General features: G+C 39.2%; 1 protein-coding gene across 1 annotated transcript in view; it reads right to left on the bottom strand.

Annotated features, from left to right (window-relative positions):
• LOC109560364 (cytosolic beta-glucosidase) overlaps window positions 1-23540 on the bottom strand; it is a 134794-nt gene that overhangs the window by 48353 nt on the left and 62901 nt on the right. The window contains 3 exon segments of the mRNA XM_019962517.2: window positions 16586-16656; window positions 16658-16698; window positions 17938-18734. Coding sequence (XP_019818076.2) covers window positions 16586-16656; window positions 16658-16698; window positions 17938-18734 — 909 coding nt within the window.

Below are 23540 nucleotides of genomic sequence, written 5' to 3'. Positions count from 1 at the left end.
TGCCTTTCAAACATATGAGCTACTCCAAAAATAAATTAATTTTTTAAAAAAATATGAGCCACTCAATGATATTCAGTGCAGCACTGTTTATAAAAGTGAGAAAAAATCCATCATTTTGACCCCAAAGATCTATCAACAAGCAAATGGACATTAAATGTGGTCTGATCACATATCAGAATATCATAGTGCCATTTAAAAGATGAATTCAAGCTAAAAGTATCAAAAAAAAAAAAAAAGCTAAAAGTATCAACACGGATAAACCTTAAGAAATGTAATGTTGAAAGCAGCTATTGTGACACCACTTATACAAATACTAAGATGTACAAACAATGTACAAATAGGTTATGGGTCCATGCATTTTGAAGCAAAATGTACATCTAATGTGCAATTTGATGTCTATCATTTTCAGGATCAGGGTTATCCCAGGTGAGGTATGGAAGAAAGGCAATTTAGGAAGGGCACAGAAATGCCTCACCTGGGTCAATCATATTTTTTTCATGTAAAATATATGTGGCAAAATATTAATATTTGTTAAATCTAGGTCATAGTTGTATGGATACTTGTATTTTTTTCTATATGCTTGAAATATCTTTTTTTTTTTAAGTGAAAGAGAAAAGAAGTGAGGCTTCATTTCCCCAAAGGAGCTACTATGCTTCTTCCCCTCTGATAATGAGATCCCTATTAGTCAGTGGCTTTCCACTTTTTCTTTTTTTAGCAATAGAGTCTTCCTTTCAAATGAAAATTTTTATGGATTTCTAATATATATACCCAATGAAAGCTGAGGTGCCCCAGAGCCCTAATTTCTCACCTTCTCTCCATGCGACCTAACAGAGTCCCCAAAGATATCTCCACAGAACCCAAGGCTCCAGAGCACACAATCTGAACACTACTTATATAACGAATGGTGAATCCCCTTTAACCCTGATGTCAGAGAGCTATGGGCCAGTTTTCAAGCTTTCTAGTCAATATCTATGTTCAGAACATTTGTAGTCTCCCTTTCCCTCCTGTTTCTGACTTGCTAGCTGGCATTTCTTTTCATCAAGAACCTGAATGTAATAAAATGGCCTATCTTCAATAATTGACAAAAATTAATACCTCTCAAAAAGTTAAACTGACATCTAACTGTCCTCCCTACCATTATTCTCTGAATAACCAAGATTTAACAGTGTTTATGTTATTCAAAAACACTTTTTAAAATAGAAATACAAAAAGAAGATGATTTTCTAAAGAAGCAAATCTCCCTTAAATAAAATGAAAGCAATGAATGACTCAGATTGAATGCAATTACCCATATTTATAAGAGAATCCAGCATTAGGAATGTCAAAATTTAAAAAATAATAGACTCATTTTCACAATATATACAAATATTAAATCATTATATTGTATACCTGGGACTAATATAATGTTATATGTCAATTATACTTGAATGGAAAAATTCTAAATTAAAGAATAAGAAACATAATATAAATTTCCCTCAACTACTGACCAATATACAGATACTCAATACCACATTTATTGGTACAAAAATCTAGTGAAGATATTTCTTCGGCTTTAACTTTTTATATTAAGATAAATTTATTTGTTCTGACAAGGAGATCTGATACTGTTCTTCTGAAGATTTCACATATTCTTAAAGAAGTCTCCTCAATAAAACATTGTAGTTGATCATTCTAATATACCAAAGTTCAAAATTGTCGCTCCCAGAAGATTCAACATAGCCCAGTCATGTAAGTATGGTTTGTCAAACATGAAACATGTTTGCAATAGTCAAAGAGATATAACTGCTGTGGCTAGAGAAACAATGACAGCATTCCAATCAAATTGCCTGCTTTTAATACATGTCCATATAACAAGGAAAAAATGTTGCCTAGTGAGAGTAGTCTCAGAGACAGCGCAAGGTTAGAGTGCTAACTGTTGCTTCCTGGTTATGCACCCAGGCTCCCTGTCTTCACCCAGCATGTACCCAGACATCATCAAGGAAGATCCTACACTTTGACAGGAGCACCTTCACCAGTCCTGGCTTTCCACCAGGGCCAAGAGTTGCCTGATCTTGGAAAACAAAATTACCTCTTCACCAGCTACCCTGTCCTCGTTCCTCATTTAAAGGAAACAATCTACCACCTTCTGCAGCCGCCACTGTACTCACTAAGCCCTGGGAGTGTCAGCTGGGATGTGGAGGATACTGTGGGAGAAAAAAGACTGTCGATTGGAAGGGGGAATTTCAGGGCAAGGCAGATATTTAAAGGAAGGCAGTATGAGGCCAGACAGAGGAGGACAGATGAACATTATGTTCTATGGTGATCAACTAAACCTCTAAAATCATTCTGCTTGCTTGAAAACCTACCTTACCAAGATCACAAAGAAACAATACATCGATAAATTCTTAAAGACTTTATTTCTAACACAAGACAGTTGTTAGGCCATCTTTTAAAGCAGCACATGACATTACATGGGGGAAGATATAAATGGAAGAAATGTGAAAAATTCAAAGAACCACAAAAATGATTAAATGCATAGTAAAGTTTTCATCAGGAAGGTTCAGTTCAGTTCAGTTCAGTCGCTCAGTCATGTCCGACTCTTTGCAACCCCATGAACTGCAGCACACCAGGCCTTCCTGTCCATCACCATCTCCCGGAGTTCACTCAGACTCACATCCATCAAGTCGGTGATGCCATCCAGCCATCTCATCCTCTGTCGTCCCCTTTTCCTCCTGCCCCCAATCCCTCCCAGCATCAGAGTCTTTTCCAATGAGTCAGCTCTTCGCATGAGGTGGCCAAAGTACTGGAGTTTCAGCTTTAGCATCATTCCTTCCAAAGAACACTCAGGACTTATCTCCTTTAGAATGGACTGGTTGGATCTCCTTGCAGTCCAAGGGACTCTCAAGAGTCTTCTCCAACACCACAGTTCAAAAGCATCAATTCTTCGGTGCTCAGCTTTCTTCACAGTCCAACTCTCACATCCATACATGACTACTGGAAAAACCATAGCCTTGACTAGACGGACTTTTGTTGGCAAAGTAATGTCTCTGCTTTTTGATATGCTATCTAGGTTGGTCATAACTTTCCTTCCAAGGAGTAAGCGTCTTTTAATTTCATGTCTGTAGGAGGGTTATGTAGCCTAAAAAAGTCAGGTGAAGATAAGCCTAAAACATAATTGGATAAAAGTAAAGGCTGATGAAACACCAAGACAGGTTGAATACTAATGTCAGTTGAGGTGCCCATCTCCATAGAAAAAGAACGGACAGTCCTCCATGTGAGAAGATTTAGTTACTCATCTGCACAAAATCAGATTGGATGACCAGTATTATGAGCTTGTGATCAAAAACACACAAAGGGCCTTGTGTAGACTCAGACTATTGTTTGAGAATATTTAAAGGTTAGTTCTAGAATTTCCACTAGGGAGTAACATCAACACACTGATTTTGAGAATGGATATAAGGCCTGTGAGAAGTGAACCCACACAGCAAATGCCCAGTTGATCCATAAAGAGTTTGGGTTCCAGCAACATACAATAAATTCATTATTAGTTATATAGTCAGGAAATAGAGTGCTCCAGCTAATCAAATATTTTCCATTAATTGTTACCACATGCAGAAGGATTACAAATTTTTAAAGAATGAGAATAAATTAAAATACACTTAACACTGAAACTAAACTGATTATAATTTAATCTTTCTCTAATTATTCAGAATGCATTTCAGGGTCATCAAGAAAAGCATAAATTATCAGTGCTTGATGACTGTGCAGGAAGTCACAGTTTTTCTAAAATCCTGGTTAATAGATGCTGGGTAAAAAGAATTCACTGCATTCATTATGATTTGGGGGAGTTATGTGCCAAGCATTTTTCTAGGATATGAAGTATATCATTAATCCTCACCAAAAATAAAATTTCACAGATGATGAACTGAAATTCATAAGAGTTAGAATAACTTGTCCAAGGGTACACAACAGGAAAGAGTGTCAGAGCCAGGTTTTGAGGGCAGAACTGTGTCTTTAAGGAATATGCTCTTTCACTATTTCAAACAAGGTATTTCATAAAAGTATTCATAAAATTTATTGCTTGTATGCATAAAACTTAAGCATAGTCAGTGGGTCAGATTGTTCATTTTTCCAGACATGCTGAAGAATTTTTCTGAACCATTCTTGAGATTGCTACCATGTATTCATAATGGCAGAAAATTCTACGCATGAAATATTTTTGTAGATTTTTTTTAAATAAAAGGCCAACTGCTCATTCAAAACCTCAAGAATATAGCTCAAACATCTTTGGACTAAATTAGCATAGCCTCAACCACAGAACAAAATGATTTACCAATAAATGTATATACTTAATATACATTCATTTACTCACATTTTATGCAATGACCTAATTTCTATGTTAATCCACACATATTTAACTGTGAAACATATTTGACTTGACTCAGATGGTAAAGAATCCACCTGCAATGTGAGAGACCTGGGTTTGAGCCCTGGGTTGGGAAGATTCCCTGCAGAAGGGTATGGCTACCCACTCCAGTATTCTTGCCTGGAGAATTCCATGGACAGAGGAGCCTGGCAGGCTACAGTCCATGGGGTCACAAAGAGTCAGACATGACTGAGTGACTTTCACTTTCATAAAAGAACATTTAAAATTATTTAAAGTCTTTAGGCTGAATTTACATCTATAAAGGAAATGAATTCAATTTGTGATGGAAGAAAAGAATTATTTCATCAACAGATGTGATACATCCCTTCTCCCATCATCTACTTTTGCATCCCAAATATTCACAATTTCACCTGAGACATTTATGGCTTCTCGTTCACCTGTATTCACAAGCACCAATTAAAATTCTTCTGGGTTCAAATGCCTTGTTCCTCCACCCATAATGGTTTCACTTATCTCTAAAACAGGCAGTAACTCCCATAATGGAATCTCACAAAAAAGGGGGGAAAGTGGCTGAACTCTGGAAGGGTGGGGGGGGAATCATCTCTGGCCATGATACTGTTTCATTAGCTAATCCCATTCACACCCAGGAGACTTGGCAGTTCTGAGATGACCCTCATCAAAGAGGCTGGCCTTCCTCCCCTCCTCTGCACATAGCATTTCCAGATAAGCCTTACGAGTTACTTTCTATTCCAAAAGAAACTATTTTCATCTCTAGCACCACACTGATATTTCCATCATGTTGAAGAAAATCCTACCTAAACAGTAACTTGGGGTCAGAGGATCCCTGACCGGAGTTAGCTCTTTGCTCAAAAGTTCAGAATAGAAAAACAGACTTCACATATATGAAGTAGCACACAATTATGGTGGGAAGGTAATTCTGAAATTTGATCCTTCCTTCTAGTTCAGGATCTTGCCCAGAGACAAAAGTTTCATGCTCAAGTAAAATTTAAAGAAAGTTAAAATTACTGCACTGCCTAACTGAATTAAATTACACATTTATAGTGAAGCTTGAAAATCATACTTAACTGTCTTAAACCTTGATAGATTAGGTGGTGCTTGCCATGATCGTGTTTTGAAAGGTGATTTCACTGCTCGTGATTGTAACTGCCGTGGAGCTGTTCAGTTGGGAATTTTACTCTAATGCTTTGAACTGATTTGCTCATTCAATTTCCTCTCTGAGATTTTATACCCTCCACAGTAACTTTGTTAAACTTGAATCTGAGGTGACCCTTCTGATTCTGAACTCCAAGGGATAACTTTCTCAGGGGAAGTAAAGTAAGGTTCATTTTCAATATGAATGAATAAAAGAGGAAACACCCAGACTGAAGGTCAAGAAAATGTTACCTGGAACCGAATCAATATCAATAGAAACAGTTCATTGAAGAGCAAGGGCTAATTTTATGTCCAGATAAAAAAGGTGCTCACATTTCAAATTAAGTAGCTGGATAAGAAGAATGAAGAAAGTTCTTTTTAAAAGACTATTAATTATAATTCCTTAGACTTAATTTTATAGCCGAAGAAATTACCAAGAGTTCTTATAAAATATGATACTTGACATACACGCCTAGAAAGAATATTTGGAGGGTCACATAATTCTTAAACTGAAAGGATCCCAAATGAATAGCTAGTTCACCCCTTTTGTTCTTCAAATGAAGAAACTGAGGCACAGTGAGGTGAAGTGTACTTCTAGAAAAGAAAGGTCAAAAAAATTTAGCATAGATTTCAATTACTGTCACAACAAACTCAAGTTTAATATCAAAGGGGTATAATTAGCACCCATGCATAATACCAATGCATGAAAATTGTCTTAATAACAGTAAAAACAATCTATCATTTCTTTAAAATTTTCTTAAAAGACAAAATGGTGGAATAAATCTAATACTTCATTGTAATTCCCAGGAGTAATTCATTTCTCCTACTAATCTAGACTCAATCTCCTAGTCACTCATTAAATATTTACTGAGCATTTACAGAATGCTAAGTATGGAGCTCAAAACTCCAAAACTGTATTCTGGTCAGAAATCTGTCTGTAAAAAAAATGGTGACTAAAAGTTTACTACATACTATTCCTGCCTCTGAGTGTTTATACCTTTTAAAACTTCCATTTTCTTCTAAAAATGGCTTTCTTCCTTCAAGGATTATAGTAGGCACTGTCTTCAAGAATCAGTGTTTCTCAAGTTCTATCTATTCAATCATCTTTTTTAACAAATATTTAATTGTTACATGACTATGGTTGTGCGAGGATCCTATGAATCACTTACAGTATCAATGTTTAATATTTCTTTCATAATATTGTTGATTTTCTTACATACAGTGTAAAGCTCTCTATTGGAATATATATATATATATATAATGTGGTTAATCAATAATTTATCCAATTACAAGCCTGGGAAAGTTGTTAGAAACCATATTTACATCACTATAGAGCACATGTCCAGCATAAGCAATCTCAAAGTTATATAATAAATATAGAGCAACTGTCCACCATATGTTGAAGTTATAAACAAATAAGACCAGACCATAGGTGAGATTAACACTGTTTAAGGTCTAATTAGCAATGCTGCAAATCCAGAGACTCATTTTCTCAGTGTATCCAGAGTTAATACCCACTGTTGAACTCACAAGACTTTGATTTGCAAGACATAATGTCAGAATAATAATTCATAGTGAGGAATATCCTCTTCCAAGATTTGGAAAACTCCAAAAGTTCCCTGAGTAGGAATGGCTAACACCTGGCCATGCACTTCTCTCTCTTCTTTCCAAGAGCCCACAGCTGTCCAACGGAAGGCGTCTTAACACAGTTACCAAAACATCCCCTGCCAGTCACACTAAGAAATTCTACTCACCATGTTCCAAAGTACGTTCTTAGATAACTAAGAAGCCAGGTAGTAATCAGGTTATTTTGCAGATCAGGAAACAAGAGCTAATGCAGGCAGACACATGGAGGTCCACATTACCTGGGCCCCGGGGAAAACCTGAGACTTGCACCTTCTCCCACTTCCAAGACTCCGCTCAGCACCTGAATATTCCAGCATTGCTCTCTCCCTGAACAGGTGAAAAAGTCATCATCTCTTCAAACTCATTTCCATTTCCTTTGGATATACACTCTGAAGTGGATTTTGCTGGATCATACGGGAGTTCTATTTTTAACTTTTTCAGGAACCTTCCTACTGTTTTCCATGGTGGCTGAATCAATTTACATTCCTACCAACAGTGTACAAGAGTTCTCTTATCCCCACATCCTCCCCAATACTTATCTCCTGTTTTCTTGATGATAGCCAAGAGATATATGAACTCCTATGTTTATTTGTTTGTTGCAGCATTATTCACAATAACCAAGATATGGAGACAACCTAAATGTCCATCAGAAAATGATCAACAGATGAATGAATAATAGTGAAGTTGTGGTATACACACACACACACACACACATGCACACACACACACATAATGAACTATGAGAAGAAGGAAAAGAAATCCTGCCATTTGTAACAACATGGATGGAATTTGAGGGCATGATGCTAAGTGAAAAGTTAGAAAAATACAAATATTGTATAAAATCACTTTCTTATGGAATCTAAAAAAGACAAACTTGTAAAAACAGAGAGTAGAATGGTGGTTACCAGAGTCTAGGAGTTAAGAGAGATGTTGCTTAAGGATACAAACTGCGAACTAAAAGATAGATAAGTTCTGAGGAACAAATGCACAGTATAATGATTATAGTCAACAATACAGTATTATAAACCTTAAAGTTGTTAAGAGACTAGATCTTAATTGTTTCTACTACCAAAAAAAAAAGGAAATGATAATTCTGTAACATAATAGAGGTGTTAGCTAACACTAAGGTTATAATGATACTATAATATATAAGTGTATCAAATCAACGTGGTATACACCTTAAACACTGTTATATCTCAGTTATGTTTCATTTAAAGCATGTGTGTGCTCAGTCATGTCTGACTCTGAGACCCTATAGACTGTAGTAGCCCACCAGACTCTGTCCATAGAATTCTCCAGGTAAGAACACTAGAGTGGCTTGCTACATTCTCCTCAAGGGGATCTTCCCAACTCAGGGATAGAACCCACATCTCCTGTGTCTCCTGCATTGCAAGCAGATTCTTTACTGCTTGAGCCACTAGGTTTTCATTTTAAAAGTATTACCAAATCCTTCCTTTTGTCCCCCTTTTTGAGATTCTATTGACTCTATTCCTTATTTTGGAAAGATAAGTCTTCTTCAAACAAATTATACTTTATTCTACAGATTTTTACAGTTATAAAGATGCAACTGAACTTCTGTTTGCTGGTACATCAGTACAAAAACTACTGGACAGACTGCCCTAACAATGGAGGGTGAGTTTAGAATCATCTAAATAAAAATTTTTAAAGACTGTATAGTAGTATAAAATTCACTAGGTATGGGGTAGTGGAGAACCTTAAGTAATCATCCCCTTGAAGCAATTGGAACTGAATTAAAAAGAAGTCCAAGGGACTTCTCTGTAGGGGCAGAGAATGCTATGGAAATAGAAGATAAAGAATGGTTTCTAATCAGGAAGCACAAGGGCAGATTCTCTGATGTGTGACTGAGCTGCTGCTCACAGGGAAACTCCTTGAAACCTGCTCCCAGGAAGCAGATGTACCAGGTTCTATGTCTCAAAGTGGGTGTGCCGGCTAGGTCGTGTATGTCCCTCATCATATCAGTATGGCCTCACTTGAGTTAAGTCTGATGAACAACGGCAGTGTGATCAACAACGGCAGTGTGTGTGTGTGTGTGTGTGTGTGTGTGTCTGTGTCTGTGTGAGTGAGTGATTTTGAACTCTGCCAAGCACTGCACCAGTCACTTGGTCGTAGAACACATTCTCTCAAACCCCTGAACTGATCCCACTATCATAGCCCTTCAGAAACATGCAAGAAAATAAAAACCATAGATTCTGAGACAGGATATGGATAATAAGCACCAAACCCTTCCCTTTGCAGTGTAGAGCACGAAGGTCCAGATTATGTATTTTGTCCAGAGTGGTTGATATCCTTAAAGGTATAAAGTAACTACATCAAATATAAAACTAATATCTAACATTTTAAGGTGTTCTGGGAATACGAATACATAAATTTATTTTCACAACTGACTATGAGTTAGGCAGAATGGCAATCAGCATCAGTCTCATTTAACAGATGAGGAAGTTGACATTCAGAGAGTCCTAATGAGGACTTCCCCAAAGGCACACCCCTAGAACACAAGACTTAGTCTTCTCTCTTCAGACTCTGCAGACTTTCTACTCTTCCACCCTTCATATGGGAGAGGGACGACAAGCATGCTACTGAACAGAAGGGGAGAAGCAACAGAGGACAATCATCTGCCATGTTTCTCTTCAAGGTTTACTCTATAATCTCTGGTTGTCTGAGTTGATGTGTAGTCTGAGTATGTAGGTTGGTGGTGGTTTAGTCCTTAAGTCATATCCAACTCTTGTGATCCCATGGACTGCAGCCTTCCAGGCTCCTTTGTCCATGGGATTTTCCAGGCAAGAACACTGGAGTGGGTTGTCATTTCTTTCTCCAGGGGATCTTCCCAGTCCAGGTAGCAACCCTGCATCTTCTGCATTTCAGGCAGATTCTTTACCTCTGAGTCACCAGGGAAGCCCTGTAGCCTTGTAGGTTGGTGGGATACAAATACATTGGAAATTGTTTTCTTCATGACTTTTCAAATTCCACAAGTCTGTACACTAGCATGCTCAAACAATTCTGTGAACAGCCTTTGAATCTCATTCTTCCTTTTCTATTCTGGCCTTGACTCCTCTTCACAGGCTCAATTCAGTCCTGCCGGGAACGACAGTACCAAGTGCATCTGACAACCCAGCCTCCACGTACCCAAAGCTGTGAGTTCTCCATGAGCTATGAGATGAACTGCTCCATGGGGCTGAGTTGACAAAGGTTTATCTTGAGAAGCAATAAAACAAACATGAAGTGGGACTCTATATTCAGGTAATTGAGTCTCTATTCTGAGCTTGCAATGGATTTTTAATTGGTTCGCTTTTCCAAAAGGTCAATGTGTCAAACTTTGAGCGCTTTCCTTAATTCTTAGGATATTTTTTAACACACATTTAGAAAAACACAGGTGCTTAACACATTTTGTCCAGTTAAATGGGCCTCTGCAATTTAAATTGACATAGGCAGGTGGCTGCCAGGTCTGCACCACTTTGGGAAATGGATGTATTTCTCCCTTCCCAGCTCTCCATTGGAAGGGAGGGAGGAGAATGCTGACAGACAACAGCAGGGTGATTCTGAGCTCAGCATCCTATCTTGGTGGTATACCCAAGCTGCAAGATTTATAACCTTCTTGTTACAATGCATCAGCTTCAACACTTTCAGTGAAGTCTTCAATAACTTCGATGACATCTTGCTGAGGGGTTTTGTCATTAAAAGCCTAAAGCTGGTCATTAACAAACCTCTGCAATCATCTACCGCTGTGCTAACTCAGGCATGGATCTCACTGGAAAGTTAGGCTGGCTCAGAAACTTTCCAGAAGGCTGCATTTTTTTTCCCATGTGGGGTATATTTCTTTAAGAAAAGGAAATACAGTTCCCAATCATTTCATTTCATCATTTATTTCTCATTATCCATTGACTCACTCTTCTCTGAAAGACACAACCAAATTCGACAAACGTGTAGAAAGCTACTTCATGACAGAAACAGTGCTCGGGGCTGAAGATATAATTATAAAAAAGACACAGCTCCAACTCTCAAAGGGTGCAGAGATATCCCCCTCCCAAAATTAACTGTTATTTATGGAATCTTTCATAACATGCCAGACTCTGTATTTAGGCTTTATAAGCATTATCATGTTCATTTTTCACCATGCTTTAGAAGACAGATATTTTTATTATCCCCATTTAAAAATTAAATGACTGAAGTGTTGTTTGTTTAAGAATTCCCCCCAAAATCACTGAGCATGAAGTGGAAGAACCAAGTTTCAAACCTGTATCTTGCCTGACTTCAAGCTAGCTGATCTTCTCCAAACAACAGGATTGGGCCAGGAGTAAGGTGAAGACCATGACATTTCAGCTGAGGAAAGACTGAGAGCCAAGCCACGGGGAGGCACAGGTTCAGTAGGTGTGAGGAACAGGTTGAACTCAACTGAAATCCTCTTTTAGGAGAGTTTACATCATGGGTCAAGTATCACCCATTGAGAATAACTTGCCTGGTTTCTCACACGTTCTCACCTCCTCAACATCCAGATTATTAAGGTATCCCTTTATGTGTTCTTGGGCTTCCCTTGTGGCTCAGTTGGTAAAGAATTCTCCTGCAAGGCGGGAGACCTGGGTTCAATCCCTGGGTTAGGAAAATCCCCTGGAGAAGGCAAAGGCTACCCACTCCAGTATTCTGGCCTGGAGAATTCCATGGACTGTATAGTCCATGGGGTCGCAAAGAGTTGAACAGAACTGAGTGACTTTCACTTTCATTTATGTGTGCTATATATAGACATTATCTATAAGAAATTAAAAGACACTTGCTCCTTAGAAGAAAAGCTATGACAAACCTAGACAATGTATTAAAAAGCAGAGACATCACTTTGCCAATAAAGGTCCATATAGTCAAAGCTATGATTTTTCCAGTAGTCATGTATGAATGTGACAGTTGGACCATAAAGAAGGCTGAGTGCCACCAAAGAATTGATGCTCTCAAACTATGGTGTTGGAGAAGACTCTTGAGAGTCCGTTGGAGACGGACTCTCCAGAGCAAGGGGCAAAGAGATCAAACTAGTCAATCCTAAAGAAAATTAACCCTGAATATTCATTGGAAGGACTGGTGCTGAAGCTGAAGCTCTAATACTTTGGCCACCTGATGCGAAGAGCCAACTCATTGGAAAAGACCCTGATGCTGGGAAAGATTGAAAGCAGGAGGAGAAGGGTACAACAGAGGATGAGATGGTTGGATGGCATCACTGACTCAATGGACATGAGTTTGAGCAAACTCTGGGAGATAGTGAAGGACACGGAAGACTGGCGTGCTACAGTCCATGGGGTCACAAAGGGTCAGACACAACTGAGTAACTGAACAATAACAATATATAGACTTACACTTGCCTGCTGGCACCAGAGCAGCCAAGATTGGTGTAAATTTTATGAATATAATAAAGATTCAAATCATGTGAGAAAAGCCTAATGCTTTGAAAATCACTGCTTCTTGAGTTTTTACGAAAATCCCTGTGACAGAACAATTCCAGCTACCCAGTTGTTTGATAGTTGTTTCTGCTGCCAATTATTTGATATTTCACTTAATGTGGCAACCTCTCCAAAGGAAGTAATGAATGGAGGGAGGTCCTGGCTGCTAGGTCCTCCATAGGATTCAATCGTAAATAGCCAGAGGGCCAATGCTACCAGCATTCATTAGGAAGTTTCCCAGAAAAAATGATGGAAAAATTTCAGACATGGCAGGGGACGTTCTGTCATAACTTAGAGACATGAAGGCGGATAGGAATTTTTTTTAATGTCCCGAGATTCTATTTTTTAAATAATAAGGAAAATAACCTGGGGTGATAGATATATACTTAAAAGTGCACATTTGGCAATGATAACAGTTATTACCATTGGTTGAGGGCTTACTATGTGCCAGGCAATTGCTTAGGGTGTTTAGCACAATAGCTTATTAAATGAAATTTTTACAACTCTGCCAGGGAAAGTATTATCCCATTTTTATAGATGAACAGACTGAGAGTTTGGGAGGTTGGGTCATGTGCCCCTTGCTGAATGACTGGACCTGGAATACAAGCCCAGTTATATATCATTTCAAGTTTTTGTATCTCCACTGTGTTGCTTTTCCCTTATCCGTATCTACATTAATTAAAACAAAACCTGTTTAAAGGCATTTAAATAATGCAGTGATTAAAAAGGCATTCACTGATTTCTCCCTTTTTTTTTCCTGAAATGACATTTTCCTCTTTTTTTTTTTTCCTCCTTTTCTCATAAGGAAATAGAAACATTAGCTTTCTTTTTACAGCTCAATTAATTGCTGTGGGATTTTACCTGACGAGATTAGTAAGGCCTTCAGGCAGACGCCATTGATCCAACCATAGTGTCATTATGTGCCTGTCCATATGCACGATGTGGGAGGGAAAGCTTTGTTCCTGAGAATCACAAAGCCATCATCCATCTGACTCCCTGGGTTCTGGTGGCCTCTCTCCCGCCGTGCTTCCCACAAATACCTTCCTGGGCTTGTTATTGCTTTTAATCGCTCACAGGGTGGTTCTTTCCAGTCAAGTGCTCGCCAGTCAAGATCATCGGCATTACCTTGGAGGAGTCTCAGCAAATTGATCAGTTACCTCAGCTCCCTTCCTCTGCTGAGACGCAGGATATGGGGCATCTGAGCTTTGCCCAAGGTCATAGGACCTGCTGGCTCCTGCAGAGGCAGCATGAAACACTTTCAAAGAATTTATGCAAGCCCAGGGCACCCAAACGTGAGGCAAAGTTTCTAGAAGTGTGGTGGGACAAGCAAGTGCTCTGAGTCAGAAAGCCCTGGACTCAGGGATCCTATCAAACACCAAAATAGTGGTAGTAATAATAATACTGTACACATTCTGCCTTGTTCCAGCAAATATTACTTAGTAACTTTGTGATCTTGAGCAAATGACTTAGCCTCTTTGAAACTCAGTTTTCTCATCTGTAAGATAGCAGCAATGACCTCATCTCACTGTCTTGAAAATAAAATAATGTGATGGCATCAATTAAGACTCTTTTTGTTCCAAGTGATAGAAATCCAATCAGAATCAGGTGAACCAGAAAGAGCACTTAATTATAAGTAAAAGTAATGTCTCTCAAAAACATATTTGCAGCTGAGTCTGAGACAAACTGGAATTAGAAGCACAACTGTCCCCCTGATCTCTCCCTGGTTTCTTGTCTCCATTTCCCTGGGGGCACTGGCAGCTGTTCCCCACCCATCTTCTCACTACCCCTAAGCTTTACATGGAAAGGCATAGCCACCAATGGCCCACAAAGTTACATCACCTTGCCAATCCATGCTATGAGACAAGCAAACTGATTGGTCCAAATTCTAAATCCCAGGGAAGAATTGGGATTGATCCACCTCACCGTCATGTGCCTACATCTAGATCAATCAATTATCTGTTGACAAAGAGCAGTTGTTTATTCTGCTTACATAACTATCTCTATGATAAGTCTAAGAATAGGGGCAAGGTGGGTACTTCCTAGAAAGAAAAGGGACTAGTTATTAGAAAAGAGTTTCACTGCAGAAGAGAGAACTGGTGTTCACTACAACAACATATGAAAAACAGCTATCACTATATCCAGTCCAGAATAGATACACTTAATATAGTGTTTCTGGTCAATGTGTAGATTTCTACACATTTTGAAAAACTATATTTTCAAAAAATACAATATTATTTGTTAATTACAAAGAATAGAAGTCATAATATTAAGAATCAGAAGAGAATGTAGATGCTGTGAATAATTAATGGTTTAAGTTCATACTTTTTACATTAATTCAACAGTACAATAGGAATTCAATAATTTCAAAAGCAGGATTTTGTTCCTAACCTTATCTTCTCTCCTATCCCTCACCAACCCAAATCTTCTCACATTTTCTTCTCTTGCCTTCAGTTACTTTTCTATCTTATCTTAGTTTGAGGGTCCACTGGTGAATTTTTAGTGTTAAAGATCTAAGGCACTGTACAAAGTACTGAAAATGACTTCAGAGAACAAAGAAATGTCCTTATACGTTAGCGCTAAACAGAGCACCAAGATGGGAATGAAGAAAGACAACGTCTACTTTTTCTCTTTTTTCCCTAAAATACACAGAACAGTTTTGAACAAGTCCTTTGGGGTCCCTAGGGCATCCATAAATCTGATGATGATAACTAGCCTACTTGTCTCTTGAGGTGAAGTTGGGAACGTTGGTGTATTAACTATGAGCAGGGTCATTTATAACCCACTCCAGTATTCTTGCCTGGGAAACTCCATGAACAGAAGAGTTTGGCGCGCTATAGTCCATGGGGTCGCAGAGTCGTACACGACTTAATGATTAAATAGCAGCAGCAGGGTCATTTACAGGGAGAAATGGGGAAGAATCTCAGAAAACTAGAGATTTCCTTTTCTTATCAGACAGTGAATTCCCACACAGAGGATGAATCTTTTTTGTGTGTAACACAAAAGAATGATTTTGCTTGTGTAAAATTGAAGAAATCCAATTGCCCTCTGTCAATAAACCCCAGGGCTGGGTGAGGAATTGAGTCAATATATTTGAGGTTTTGGAAAGAAACCACTTTGTGTCACTTTCCAGAATTCCTTCTCGCTGATTCCAGTATATTACTGATTTAGTTTGGAAAGAATAATTCCAGGACCTCTCAAACAGAATGAGGAGAAATAACTGCCTATCATGGTTTTAAAAAACAGGAAATTGAAAGTCTCATTTTCATTGAATTTTGTTGCTATGATATGATTTCTTTAGATGGAGGAGAAATTAAATTTATGAAGCAACAGTGTTCCAAGTGGTAGCTAAAAGGGAGAAATTAACTGAGGCAGAAATATGTGTTACCAGCTAAAGATTATTCCTTCACATTTGTTTTCAAATATGAAAAGAATTCCTTTGGGTAAAAGGAGTTGCCAGAATAACAATATTGTCTTGAAATAAAATTCACAGATTCTATATGGCAAAAAGAATGTCTGCTGTTTGGTTACACTTTAAATGAAACATGCATTGATTGAAGACACATACCACTTGAAAGTTTATTACACAAATGCTTGATTTTGGTCCTTTAAGAATTCTGCCAATTCGTTTCTTGATAGTTAGGATATTAAAATATGCAAATAAGCATGCTCTAGCTGGTCAGTGCGGATCTACGTGTAATAACTAATGCTCTCTCCCAACAGCCACCACTCCTTGTATTCATGTCACCTTCACCCAGGAGTCACAAAATGCTGAAGACTGTCGCTTTTTACTTGATTAAATTTCAGCAGGTTGAAGGTAGGCCAAAATTCTCACCTTCCTCTTTCCTAAATACTTTTTTCTCCCCCCTCTGTTAATTACATAGCTTTACACTGATTTACATGAATTTCAGCTTTCAAAATCATTGGTCTTTGCTGAATGCAAATAGGCACATGGGAAAATCATATCAAGTTGGCACAATTGATCTTTCATCATTTCAAATGGTACCTTTGAACAGTTCCTGAAATGTCTGTCTGAAATACTCCCAGCGCTGAGTGTCATCAAAAGATGTGGGGTCACCCATTCTCAGTGATGTAAATTACAGGGTTATTATACGTATCCTGGAATGAGAAAGCAGAAGTTTTATTCCAAACAGATGTAAAAAAAAAAAAAAGACTCATAAAATCAGATACCCTCTATCTTCTCTAAGCTACAACCCCAAAACTAGTTTTCATCAAATTGCACTGACCCTATTAACTTAATTTTCCGCGCACTGACCTTTTATAACTAACAATGGAAAAGAAAAACTGTGCAAATATCCATGAAGACAGTCAAATGACTCTTGTTATAATGAGAAGACAGAAATATCTTTCTTCCATCAGCATCTGCTGATTGTCATTGCTCCTTAACCCCTTGGTCCCCCTCTCCCCAGTAGCTATGTTCTCTATCCCCCCGATAGCTGCAGCTGCTACTGCTGCTAAGTCGCTTCAGTCATGTCCGACTCTGTGCGACCCTATAGACAGCAGCCCACCAGGCTCCCCTGTCCCTGGGATTCTCCAGGCAAGAACACTGGAGTGGGTTGCCATTTCCTTCTCCAATGCATGAAAGTGAAAAGTGAAAGTGAAGTTGCTCAGTCGTGTCCGACTCCTAGTGACCCCATGGACTGCAGCCCACCAGGCTCCTCCATCCATGGGATTTTCCAGGCAAGAGTACTGGAGTGGGGTGCCATTGCCTTCTACCCCTCTCCGCCTGACAGTGGGAATCCTAAAAAACTGATAACTTAAAATTTTCATTTCAGCTACCTAGATGCCATTCAGTGTAACAGAGACCCAGAAAGGATTCAGCTATTTCAAATCCCTATTTTTCCTTTTAGTAACTTAATTGTGACCCCAGCCTGAAAAATATGTCCAAGGTACTACTGTAGCTACAACTGAATTTAACAGCAAATCCTAAGTCTAATCATGGCTTTGAAGCCCTTTATCCCTGGTGGCTCAGACTGTAAAGAATCTGCCTGTAATGCAGGAGACCCAGATTTGATCTCTGGGTCAGGAAGAATCCCTGGAGAAGGGAATGGCAACCCCACTCCAGTATTCTTGCCTGGAGAATTCTATGGACAGAGAAGCCCGGCAGGCTACATACAGTCCATGGGGTCACAGAGTTGGCAACTGAGCAACTAACACTACTATCAGCTAATTATCCTTCATTGACTTGAATCCTAATCACCTCTTCCCAGGCCAACAAATGTATATGCCATTGCTTAAAGCATTCATTGTTCAGGTCTTTATATACATAGACATAGGCCCATCTTCCCATCTTCCCACGTTTGGGTACACAGGGATGCAAACAAATAGTGCATTTACCTTAATGTATTTCAGTAGCTTACGTATTCCCCACGGCACCACACAGACCCAACTCAAACTTATCCAAGATGGGTCTGGAAAAACTTCAACCTCCACATCCTGGAGTAAACCCAGTTCTCCTTTCCTGTTCTCCTGGTTCTTGACTAAGCGAGTTGTGTAATACTGCACAGCAAAGAAATCAGCAGTGCCTTTGATCATCCTCTTCTCTTCTTCTGTAAATTCTGGAAGCCGTGATGATGAGTAGCCCTGCTTTTTACTCATGAGGGCAACCTGAGACTTGACAACTTCAGGATAATCGCCATCAATAAATATGGGTTTAGCAAAGAAGTCCAATTGGAATGCCATGGCTCTTTTAACTGCTTCCTGGTCAGATGCTGAGTAGGGGTCTGCTGGTTCTGCCCAGCCAGCAAAAATTGATAGAGATACCATGCCCTTCTGCTCTTTTCGGAATAAGGAATCATAGCTGTGCCAGGATCTGGCATGAGCTTTAATCAAATTATGAGCTGCCTGATAAGCCTTAGTTCCAACGTTAGATACACCAGGAGGAAATACACCAAACTCATATGCCATCACAGCAAAAATATTAGGCTCATTTATGGTGATCCACTGCTTGACTCGATCCCCAAACGTACTGAAGCAAAACCGGGCATATTTGTCGAAGGATTCGATGATTGCCTCTGAGAGCCAACCTCCTTGGTCTTCCAAGGCCTGAGGCAAGTCAAAGTGGTAGAGGGTCACGATGGGTCTGACCCCATTTGCTAACAAATCGTCAATGATCTTGTTATAATAGTCGATTCCTAGGAGAAAAATAAAAGAAAGTATGAGAAGAAAAGTCATCTTCATTATGCTGACAATAAATAAGGATTGGGAGAGGATTAGGAATAACAATTTCCTAAAAAACTTTAATCCAAAATAAGGTTCATAACTTCCTACCTATAATCAATTAAAGGTTGGAAGAAAACATGAAGTCCAAGGAAGACTGACTGATGGGGTGACACAATTGTGGAAGCTGTTACATTCTGAAAGGGATTCATTTGGACAGGTTGCTATCACGTAACTTTGTGCCAATGGGACACTTACTGAAATTATTTTATTTATTGGGTGGGGGGATAAATTTGGTGTTTGGGATTAACATATACATACTGCTGCTGCTGCTGCTAAGTCGTGTCAGTCATGTCTGACTCTGTGTGACCCCACAGATGGCAGCCCACCAGGCTCCTCCGTCCCTGGGATTCTCCAGGCAAGAATACTGGAGTTGCCATTGCCTTCTCCGAACATATACATACTACTCTATATAAAATAAATCACCAAAAAGGACCTACTGTAGAATCCAGGGAAAAATAGTCTCTGAGGAAAAAGAATCTGAAAAAGAATCTATATGTTTTTTTATATATATATATAAAACACATATATATATTCTTATATACATATATAACACATATATGTATATGTAACTGAATCACTTTGCCATACATCTGAAACTAACATTGCATTGTAAATCAACTATACTTCAATTAAAATTTTAAATTTACATATTCATATTTTTAAAAGAAATTATTCTTTGCTTGTTTGCATGTTTGACTTTTCGCTCAATTCCACTAGAATTGTTATTGTTGTTGTTCAGTTGCTCGGTCATGTCCAACTTTTTGCCACCACATGGACTGCAGCACACCAGGCTTCCATGTCCTTCACCATCTTTTGAAGCTTGCTCAAACTCTTGTCCATCAAGTCTGTGATGCCATCCAACCATCTCATCCTCTGTCATACCCTTCTCCTTCTGCCTTCAATCTTTCCCAGCATCAGAGTCTATTCCAGTGAGTCAACTCTTTGCATCAGGTAGCCAAAGTATTAGGGTTCAGCTTCAGCCTCACTCTTTAAAATGAATATTCAGGATTGATTTCCTTTAGGATTGACTGGTTTGATCCCCTTGCAGTACAAGGGACTCTCAAGAGTCTTCTCCAACACCACTGTTTGAAAACATCAGTTCTTCAGTGGTGCTCAACCTTCTTTATGGTCCAACTCTCACATCCATACATGACTACTAGAAAAGCCATAGCTTTGACTAGATGAGCCTTAGTCGCAAAGTGATGTCTCTGCTTTTTAATATGCTGTCTAGGTTGGTCATAGCTTTTCTTCCAAGAAGCATTTTTTAATTTAATGACTGCAGTCACCATCTGCAGTTATTTTGGAGCCCAAAAAAATAAAGTCTGTCACTGTTTCCCCATCTATTTGCCATGAAGAGATAGGACCAGATGCTATGATCTTCATCTTTTGAATGTTGAGTTTTAAGCTAGCTTTCTCCTCTTCTCTTTCACCTTCATCAAGAGGCTCTTTAGTTCCTCTTAGCTTTCTGCCGTAAGAGCGGTGTCATCTGCATATCTAAGGTTATTGATACTTCTCCCAGCACCAGCAATCTTGATTCCAGCTTGTGCCTCACCTCATCATCATGCATTTCACATGATGCACTCTGCATTAAAGTTAAATAACCAGGGTTACAATAAAAAGCCTTGACGTACTCCTTTCCCAATTTTGAACCAGTCCATTGTTTCATGTCCTGTTCTAACTATTGTTTCTTGATCTGCATACAGGTTTCTCAGGAAACAGATAAGGTGGTCTGGCATTCCCATCACTTGCAGAATTTTCCACAGTTTGTTGTGATCCACACAGTCAAAGGCTTTAGCATAGTCAATGAAGCAAAAGTAGATGTTTTTCTGGAACTCTCTTGCTTTTTCAGTGATCCAACAGATGTTGGCAATTTGATCTCTGGTTTCTCTGCTTTTTCTCAATCCAGCTTGAACATCTGGAAGTTCTCAGTTCACTTACTATTGAAGCTTGGCTTGGAAAATTTTGATCATTACTTTGCTACCATGTGAAATGAGTGCAATTGTGTGATAGTTTGAACATTCTTTGGCACTGCCTTTCTTTGGGACTGGAATGAAAACGGACCTTTTCCAGTCCTGTGGCCACTGCTGTGTTTTCCAAATTTGCTGGCCTATTGAGTGCAGCACTTTCACAGCATCATCTTTTAGGATTTGAAATAGCTCAGCTGGAATTCCATCACCTCCACTAGCTTTGTTGGTAGTGATGCTTCCTAAGGCCTACTTGACTGCACTCCAAGATGTCTGGCTCTAGTGATCACACCGTCGTGTGATCGTATGACCTATCATTATCTGGGTCATTAAAATCTTTTTTGTATAGTTCTTCTGTGTATTCTTGCCACCTCTTCTTAATATCTTCTGCTTCGGTTAGGTCATGAGCCTTGTCTAATTTACCTCTGGATCCCCCAAATCCTGAGACAATAGCAGAAACCTAGTAGAGACTCAATAAATAGCTCTTGAGTGAATGAATAGATTTCAACAATATTCAACATAAAGTAAAGAAGATGAATGCAATGACTGCCTTGGTGCTTCTCCAAACAGGTCAGTCTTACAAGTCTAAGAAAAGAGGCTCATTGAGCATGGACAAGGGCTCAGCATCAGTCCCAGGGTGTGAGTTACAAAGACAGAAAGCTAGGGGGTTGACACATTAAAGAACTTTCCATTGGAGAGTTTGCTCTAAAGTTCTGACATAATCCATAGGAATACCTGGGCTTCCCTGTTGGCTCAGATGGTAAGGAATCTGGCTGCAATGCAGGACACCCAGGTTCGATCCTTGGGTTGGGAAGATCCCCTGGAGAAGAGAATGGCAACCCACTCCAGTATTCTTGCCTGGAGAATTCCATGAACAGAGGAGACTGGTGGGCTATAGTCCATGGGGTCACAAAGAGTCAGACATGATTGAGTGACTAAGCACAGCACAGCCCATGATTATACTGTGGAAGGAGGGAAAAAAAGGAGATATATGTATACGTATAGCTGATTCACTTTCCTGTACAGTAGAAACCAAAAAAAATCTCAAAGCAACTATTTCCTGATGGCTGTGCCTGCAACGCAAGAGATCCAGGTTCAATGACTGGGTTGTGAAGATCCCCTGGAAAAGGCTACTTACTCCCGTATACTTGCCTGGAGAATACCAATGGACAGAGGAGCCTGTTGGGCTATGGTCCATGGGATCACAAAGAGTCACACATGACTGAGCAACTAATGCTTTTATACTTACACTCCAGTAAACACTTAAAACAATTTAAAAAATTTAATTAAAAAAAAATAAGAGTTAGGAAAGAAACTAAGCAAAGAGGAGAGAAGCATTCCTGTTTTGAGAGATGATTTCCTGAATAATAATTGTAAATTCATATGCAGAACTTGTGTTGCATTCAAAGTTTGCATAGAAGCAGGGTCCCTTTACCTCCTCTTAAAGTTATTATCTTCCAATTTTAAATAATAGTTGAGACTTTTGTGTACATTTCATTTATTCAATCATTAATTTGTCCATTCCTCAAATACGCATTTACAGAGACACTACTATATGCTTGATTACAAACATTATAAACACTCTACTTGTACTAAGAAAACTTTAATTGTAGTAGTAACCAGACGTGCTTAGTTGCTCAGTAGTGCCCGACCCTTTACGACTCTTTGGACTGTAGCCTGCCAAGGCTCCTCTCTCCATGGGATTTCCCAGGCAAGAATACTGGAGTGGGTTGCCATTTGCTTCTCCAGGGATCTTCCCAACCCAGGGATAAAACCTGCATCTCCTGTGCCTCCTGCTTTGCAGGCAGATTCTTTACACATTGAGCCATCGGGGAAGCCCCTTAAATATTAGTTCAGTTCAGTCACTCAGTCGTGTCCGACTCTTTGCGACCCCATGAATAGCAGCACGCCAGGCCTCCCTGTCCATCGCCAATTCCCGGAGTTCACCCAGACTCACGTCCATCGAGTCAGTGATGCCATCCAGCCATCTCATCCTTTGTCGTCCCCTTCTCCTCCTGCCCCCAATCCCTCCCAGCATCAGAGTCTTTTCCAATGAGTCCACTCGTCGCATGAGGTGGCCAAAGTACTGGAGTTTCAGCTTCAGCATCATTCCCTCCAAAGAAATCTCAGGGCTGATCTCCTTCAGAATGGACTGGTTGGATCTCCTTGCAGTCCAAGGGACTCTCAAGAGTCTTCTCCAACACTACAGTTAAAAAGCATCAATTCTTGGGCGCTCAGCCTTCTTCACAGTCCAACTCTCACATCCATACATGACCTCTGGAAAAACCATAACCTTGACTAGATGAACCTTTGTTGGCAAAGTAATGTCTCTGCTTTTGAATATGCTATCTAGGTTGGTCATAACTTTCCTTCCAAGGAGTAAGCGTCTTTTAATTTCATGGCTGCAGTCACCATCTGCAGTAATTTTGGAGCCCAGAAAAATAAAGTCTGACACTGTTTCCACTGTTTTCCCATCTATTTCCCATGAAGTTAGTAGGGACTACAAATAAATTCATAAATAATTATCATACAGTATTATTATTAAAGGTAAGTCCCCATCCCAAACTGAGGGAATATGAAAATCTACTCTGAAAGCAGAGTAGCAGCATGGTTTCAAAAGTGAACTATGGTGACAGGCTACCTAAGTTCTATCCCAAAACTTTCACCTACTAGTTCAGTGACCTCAGGAGAGTTACTTTATCTCTCTGAGTTATCTTTTCTTGTCTGTAAAATGTAAGCAATAATAGAAACCTA

This window comes from Bos indicus, chromosome 6 (genome assembly GCF_029378745.1).
Source record: "Bos indicus isolate NIAB-ARS_2022 breed Sahiwal x Tharparkar chromosome 6, NIAB-ARS_B.indTharparkar_mat_pri_1.0, whole genome shotgun sequence".
Classification (NCBI taxonomy): Eukaryota; Metazoa; Chordata; class Mammalia; order Artiodactyla; family Bovidae; genus Bos; species Bos indicus.
The sequence above is the reverse complement of the archived record's forward strand: the minus strand, read 5'-3'. Positions and strand labels throughout refer to the sequence as shown.